We start from the raw sequence: 7,954 nt of genomic DNA, 5'->3' as shown, positions 1-7,954 counted from the left end.
TTTTTTTTTTTTTTTTTTTTTTTTTGAGGCGGAGTCTTGCTCTGTCGCCCAGGCTGGAATGCATTGGCCGGATCTCAGCTCACTGCAAGCTCCGCCTCCCGGGTTCCCGCCATTCTCCTGCCTCAGCCTCCCAAGTAGCTGGGACTACAGGCGCCCGCCACCTCGCCCGGCTAGTTTTTTGTATTTTTAGTAGAGACGGGGTTTCACCGTGTTCGCCAGGATGGTCTCGATCTCCTGACCTTGTGATCCGCCCGTCTCGGCCTCCCAACGTGCTGGGATTACAGGCTTGAGCCACCGCGCCCGGCCGGAAGCCAACAATTTCAATCACTGGGATGGTAGCTTGGAAATGCTAGGTAAAGAGGAAAGTACACATATCCTACAACTCAGCAATACCACTCCTAGACTCTTTGTATAAGGAGCCGTATATAAAGATGAATTAGTGAAAGATTAGACTCACCTACATATCTACTGACAGAAAATGATTTAAAAATAATGGTACATTCATATTTTGGATACTACGTAGAAGTTAAAGAAAACAGGGCCACATGTATCAACTAGAATAAATCTCAGAAGCGTATTAATCACAATATATTCATATTTTGAATACTATATACAAGATTAAGAAACCAGGGCCACATGTATCAAGTTGAATAAATCTCAGAAGCATATTACTCAGCAAAGACAAGTTGCAGAGGACACATGCAATATGATACCCTTTATGTAATGTTGGGAAATCTGGAAAATAATCCATCTTTTTATGATAGAAAGATAAGTAATAAAATTGTAAAAACATGCATGAAAATGATAAACTCCAGATACAGGAAAATGGTAATCTCTGAGAAGGGGAGAAAGGGGAAACAGACCTCAGAGGAATGTATTAGAAGCTTTAACTGCCTCTGTACATTTTTGCTTAAAAGGAAAACAAAGCAAGAGACAATTTGAAGCAAATAGAGAAAAATGTTATGATATGACTAAACTGGGTGGCAGGAATATGAGCACTTATTATGTTATTCTCTATATCCTCTCTGTACATTTCAAATATTTCATGAGTTAAAAAATTAATTCACTTCAAATGTAAACTTAAAAATAGACATTATTTCATGAAACAAAGGCTTCTTTTCGTGTTTTGTTTACCTTGTCAACAAGTAAAGGTAATAAACATCCATAGATATTTACATGAAAAAAGGCACCCTCACGGGGTGGGGCACGAAAATCGCCACAAACTGAGTAAATACAGTTGAGTTTTAATGGTTTCCACAGTGAGGACTACCTTACACCCGACCCCCACACCTCCCTCTTGTACGCCCGGCATCATGTACCAGATTAAATTTGAATAGTTAAAATTTGATCTAGACAGTCTATCATCCCCTAACTTTATAAAGCTCTAGGAATGCTTATAGAAAACTTACTCCTCCTGGAGCTCTACGGGTTTGAGTTGAGGCCTGAAAAACCTTTGGTGGTTCATCTCCTATTTTGGAATAAGTCATAACTGAGGAAGAACAAAATGAATGTCCATTTGGATCCAGTGAAAGTTGACCCTAAAGGTAAACAGATTGTAAATTCAGTCGAGTCAAATATAAATAATTATTGCCAGAGAGTTCAAATAAGTAACACTAGCTCTAAGTTCTACTAAGGATACTAAACTACCAATATAGTATAGTCAAAGGGCACATCCAGGTTCTCAAGTGAGAAGTGACTTGAAAAATTACCTCCACCCAAAAAAAAGGCACCCCTAGAGGGTCCTGATGGTCGTCCATTTTAGGTACCATCATCTCACTCTCATTACAAAGACTAATAAGTGACTAATTGAGAGATCCTTAAGTCTTTGGGTGCTTGTGGCTTAGATTTCAATGAAGATGCTATGCCCCCAAACCTGTGATACTTCTATAGTCAGTGGTTGACCCTTGTGCATAATCTTGCCAACGTCAAGCCAATCAGTTAGTTATACATCAAGTTTCATACCTCTTCCTGTAGGTACCAGATTGCTACATTACTAAAACCAATAATGCCCTAGATTATTTGAGCATTCTGAAATGATCCAAAGAATTCAAACTGGATGACTAGAATGATATGGGTCTTCTTCAGATCAAATCAAGTGACTGGTTTTGATGTTAATATAGAGAGTACTGTTATAGTACTAGTTTATAAGTATTTGGACTATTAGGGACCTAAACATCATTCCTAAAATTTCTGTTTTCAGAGTTGTTTATAAAACCCTAAAACTCTTTAGATGTTACAAATCCTTTTAGGTAGACAGGTTATTAATAAAATTATGCAAATTCATATAAAATGTTCATTTACAATAGTGACTTTCAATAGAATCAATGTTTTGAGGTCAATTTTTTTTCAATTTTAAAAAAATTTTGAAAGTTAACATTATTTTCAAACTTGGAGGTTATGAACTCAATTTATTATTTTCAAACTTGGAGGTTATGAACTCAATTTAGTGCATTGTAACCAGGATTTTAAAACATGAAATAGACTAGAAAATAACTGCATATACTGTAAATAGTATAGTCATTTTTTCATGAAACTTGTGTTTCAAATATATTTATAAAGTATACAAATATTGCTTACTGGGTTAATCATGTAAGATATCTTTTTTAACCACTATGGTTAAAAAAGTGTTTAAAAGCCACTGTGAAATAGAATATACCAAAGTATACACAATGTTCTCAATGCTTTGTTTTCAGTACTTACAAAGTTTCTTTCTAATTTCTGCATATAGTTTCTCATATTTGACACCATTTGGTCCACTGTCTGAAAAGGGCTGACATCTGTATGCTACAGAATATCAGAAAGTATATTATTAACTATAAGTAACAACACAAAAGATGCAAATATATCTTCCAAAACAGCTAAAACATTTTTTTCCAATTCATTTAGTGAAATCTCATGCAGTAATCAACCAGACAAAGACAACTTAAAGAGGATATAATAACAGTGATTAGTTAAGGAGAAAATTGAAGCATACACAAAATCCCAAAGAGACAGCATACAAATAATTAGGGAAGTGTAACATTATAAATATATACACACGTGTATATATACACATATATGTGCATGCATAAATACACATACACACCTAATCACTCATTACTCACTTTTTCAAAACACAATTTGGTGTATGTTAAATACTAAGTGATATATTCTTTAGCATATGATAGTTTTCATAATTCTCTTTTTTATCTCTCAATATTCCACCATACAAATAAATAAAACTTGGGTATAAGATGCCAGTGTCACCTCCAGCAGTACCACATGGCTGATAGAAGTTGCCCCTCAAGTAAGTAGCCAGCCTTCCTCTCATCATAGTAGGATCTAGGTGACAGAAGTCAATTCACTTTACTAATAGGTCTTCAATTTGCTGCCTACTGAAGGGTCAGTAGGCTACACCCTTGAAGTATGAGGTATGTGTCTTCAGAAAAACAGTTAAGAATTCCTGTAAACAGTAGTTTCTCAACCAAGATTGATTTTGATTCTCAGGGGACATTTGGCAATAACTATACTCATTTTTGGCTGTCACAGATGAGGAGAGCATATAACTAGCATCTAGTGGGTGGAGGTCAGGGATGCTGCTTAACAACCTACAATGGATAGGACAGTCTCCCAGAACAAAGAATTACCCAGCCCAAAATGACAGTAGTGCTGAGGTTGAGAAACTTTGCTCTAGGAAAATCTACCACTGATTTTAGGTCTTAAAATCTACCAGTGATTTTAGGTTTTATCACTGGAAGACTCACCAGAAAATAAAAGTCAAGCACACATTCCAATGTATTACCCAGTAAATCACCTGTTATAAAACAGAATGAGTTGCTTGGTTTAATGAACTTCTCTGTTCAAGCAAGCGGAGCTCTGAATCCTCTAAGTTCTGTTTGTGTCTCTGCCTTCTATTGCTATTGGATTTTTACAGATATTAATAATGTAAAATAGGTGGGAAAACCAAATTCCTCCTTAGAACCTGCACTTAATATACTAGGCAACAACAAAGGCACATTTAGGAAACACTAATATATAGTTGGGTACAAAAAAGACTGAAGTAGAATTCATTCTGGATTTCAAAGAGGCAAACGCAATTCAGGAAATATTCTGAATATTTGCTTTAACACTAGATTGAGAATCCGTTCTTATTATCATGAGATATGGAAGGGTTAACCCAAAGAAGGAGAAAAAGAGAGAGAGGAAAAGATTAGGCATTTGGGTATTTCTGTCCTCTTCTCAATTCACGTTCAAATCAACCATCAAAAGATGTATCTGCACTTGCTCTGGGGTGACCCAACACACTGGAGTGACAAAAAGTTGGGGTACAAAATGGAGTTGAGACTTCAGTGGGCCCTTAAGGCCTTCAAAAATTTTGTATACGTTCTCCTCTTTCTGCCTTAAATGTTTCCTCCTGACTTTTAGCCTAGTTAGTTCCTTCTCATGATTCAAGTATCATCACCTGAGAAAGGCCACTGCTGGTCACCTGTCTAATCCCTCCTTCACTTTCCCCCACCTCTATATCATTACCCTGTTTCATCTCCTTCAGGGTACTGTGACTATCTGAAATTATTTTGTTGTGTACTACTGTCTGTCTTCCCACTTTATATAAATAATCTCTATGAGGGCAGGGCAATTTTGTCTATTTTATTCACTACAATATCCCCAATATATATATAATAATTCCTGGCACTTAAGAGGGTTTAATAAATATTTGTGGAATGAATGAATGAACAAATTATCTCTAGCTCAGCTCAAATCCATATATCCAACAGTTTACCAGATAAATCTACCTGGAAAACCCACAGATGCCTCAAATGCCAAACACCCAAAACTAAAATGATTGTTTTGACCACCACACTCCTATATCTGTACTGAATCAATGCCTTATCTCAGTGGCATTCCCATCTACCTTAATCTTCATGCCAGAAAAATGGGTGTGATACTCCCGTTCTCCCTCTCTACTGCTCCTTCAACCCTATCAATCACCAAATTCTATCAATTTGCCCTTTTAACTCTCTCAAATGAAGTAATTCATTTTTATCAACACAGACATTACCTAGTAGAAGTAAGCCATCACTAATACTTTACCAAGAATGCTTCAATAGCCTTCTGGCTTCTCTGCCTCCACTATGGTCTCTTCTAATCTTTCAAGAATCTGAACTCTATTACCACTTTGACATAAGTCATCACTGCTTCCTCTGCTCTTAAGATAATGTTTACTCTCCTTACTATGGCCCAAAGAAGTCTCTGGATACCTCTTCTTCCTCATCAATATCTACTGTTCAACTCATACTCCAGGGTTAAGTGATACTAAACATGTTTTAGATCCCTAGCCTTCAGGTCTTTGCACATGCTGTTTCCTTTCTGTTGAACAGTATTCCTTTCCCCTCCCTCCTTTTCAGGCTAACTTCTACTAATCCTTAAAGTTCAGGAAGTCTGCTTGGACTGACCCACCCCACCTCAAAAGGTGCTTTTTTCCATCTGTGCTCCCATAGCATGCTGAACTTCCTGATCATTTTTATTCATAACTCTGTGTTACAACTGCTTTTTTTGTCATTTGTCTTACTAAGTACACTGGTCAGGAGGGACGAATGTTATACCTGTATGTCAAACTTCAAGGAAACAAATGATTCCATTGTAGCACAAAATAATAATTTAAAAAAAAACTCGTTTCATGAGACTGTAGATACAAATGTTCCAAATTCATATTATTTTCTGCTACTCCCCAGAATGCTTTTAGTGTGTTGGAAGCTAGCATCACAGACACAGCACAAAAACCCTAAGAAACAGGTGACAGAAATGCTGGTTGCAGAGTAGCCATTCTTAAGTACAGACAAGAAAAAGCTGCACAGGCAAGGTGGCAACAAAATCCTAGAGAAAGCAGTCAATCTGTGTTTTTCCAAATGTTGTGCTTATCTATCTACAGTTTAGTACTTTTTTAAAAACCTTTTAGAAAGTAATCATAAGCATGTGGAAGTCCCCAACTTTCAAACACAACTATGAGGATCCCTTTTGTAAATCAAGCAAATATTCATCCAATAAAATCTACTTCTTATTTCTGAAGATGAATTTTATATATGTTGAAATGACTTACTTCAGGAAACATGTGCCTAAACTTTTTAAGGTAAGTTTGATACTTGAAACAGAGGTTTTCAGTACAAATATTAAAAAGCCATTATGAAAGTGAGGCTGCAGGCCAATTTAGTCAGCTTGAGTTAATGAAAAATAAGTATTTGTCAGAAAATATTGCTAAAATGATTTGTGTCTTAGGATACGAACCATACCACCAAAACTGCCAAAAGGTACAAGAGAACTCATTGCCTGGAAAAATAATATCCAATTCATTTTGATTATGACATTTACTATACAGAAGTTTCTCAATTTACCAATTAAATGTTTACTGAGTTTCAAATATCTACATTTCAATTGCTGAGATTCATCTTTATTGAAACCCCTGAAGGCTTGTTATCTTAGAACTATTATTCCTGAGGCTGAAAAAGCAACAGAAATAAAAAAGGGAAAAAAGAAAACGGTTATGATATATAAATATCCTGTTTTTTAAAAATTTTTAGTTGAGTATGTTTGTAACCTCTAGCTTTGCTCTAAGGCAAGATATATGAAAATATATTTCAGTTGTAAGGCTTTCGAGATACAATTAAAGGTTAATCTAAGTTTTGAAGGTCCATAGGTAAGATTATAGAAGATTAGTGTTTCCTGGTCCAATAAAGACAATCCTTTGTAGCTTTTGATATGATTTTCAAGTATTAAAACAATGAGTATGGGAGAGAAAGGATATTTCCTTGCCTGTTCTCATTTCAGATATTGGAGGAAATTACAAGGTGAGAAACATATACATAAATATAAAAAAAAATGGTTTAAGTTTTGCTTCTAATATATAACCCTATGGACCTAAAAGTTTTGGTTAGCACAGTGGAATTCTATATAGCTGACAAGTCACTGTTCAAGAATTCACCTTTCCAAAGTTCCCCCCTTTAATATAATAGTGATTTCTATAACAAGAATATGAGTCATATCCTATCATTATAGATATATACTTCTGTAATGATTTTCTTCAAATTCCTACAGGGTCTTCTCACTAACTGTCTTTAAAAAAAGAACTTACAGTCAAAGAATCTTCACCATCATTATGTCCTCTATGATTACGAGCTCTCCCTCTACCATCAGAGATACTGAGCAAGTCTCTTCCAAAGGGTTCAGATAAACTTCTCATCATCTGTGGCATATTTTCTTGGTGTGCAAGAATGGACTCACTGTTGAAAATATACATAATCATGAAAGATTCAGTGTTGGAATTTAAATAGTAAGTAGGCAGTTAAATACTACAAAGAATTATTTTGGGCTAACATGTTTGTTAGATACAAGAAGAGTAGAAGATAATTCTATTTTATACAAAAATAGAATTATCTCATAAAGATCCACTATTAGATGGTTCCCTACTTACAATGGTTCAAGTTAAGGTTTTTTGACTTTACTGTGGTATGAAAGCACTACACATTCAGTAGAAACAGTACTTCAAGGATCCATACAGCCATGCTGGTTTTCACTTTCAGTATAGTATTCAATAAATTACATGAGATATTCAACACTTTATAATAAAGTAGGCTTTATGTTAGATGATGTTGCCCAACTGTAAACTAATGTATATGTTCTGATGATACTCGGTAGGTTAAGTGTATTAAATGCATTTTGATGTATAATATTTTCAATTTGCGATGGGTTCACTGGAATGTAATCTTCTCATAAGTTGAGAAACATCTGTAGTTATAAATAAAATTAATGAAAACCTGTTTTTATCCAATATAATTCATTTAAAGCATAATAAAACCACACCTTTATCCCATACTGCATAAAATAAATATCAACACTCTATAATCTGATATTTACCCTTTTGTCACAAGTCTCATTCAAGAACCTATGTTTTTTTTTTTTTTTTTTTTTTTTTTTTTTTTTT

General features: G+C 35.0%; 1 protein-coding gene across 1 annotated transcript in view; it reads right to left on the bottom strand.

Moving 5' to 3' along the window:
- MLF1 (myeloid leukemia factor 1) overlaps positions 1–7,954 on the bottom strand; it is a 40,221-nt gene that overhangs the window by 6,737 nt on the left and 25,530 nt on the right. The window contains exons 2-5 of the mRNA XM_017890522.1: positions 7,106–7,253; positions 6,262–6,303; positions 2,701–2,784; positions 1,410–1,538 (exon numbers count right to left, since the gene is read on the bottom strand). Coding sequence (XP_017746011.1) covers positions 1,410–1,538; positions 2,701–2,784; positions 6,262–6,303; positions 7,106–7,253 — 403 coding nt within the window. The remainder of the gene's footprint in view (positions 1–1,409; positions 1,539–2,700; positions 2,785–6,261; positions 6,304–7,105; positions 7,254–7,954) is intronic.

The sequence above is a fragment of the Rhinopithecus bieti genome, unplaced genomic scaffold (assembly GCF_001698545.2).
Source record: "Rhinopithecus bieti isolate Rb0 unplaced genomic scaffold, ASM169854v2 scaffold_17971, whole genome shotgun sequence".
NCBI lineage: Eukaryota > Metazoa > Chordata > Mammalia > Primates > Cercopithecidae > Rhinopithecus > Rhinopithecus bieti.
The sequence above is the reverse complement of the archived record's forward strand: the minus strand, read 5'-3'. Positions and strand labels throughout refer to the sequence as shown.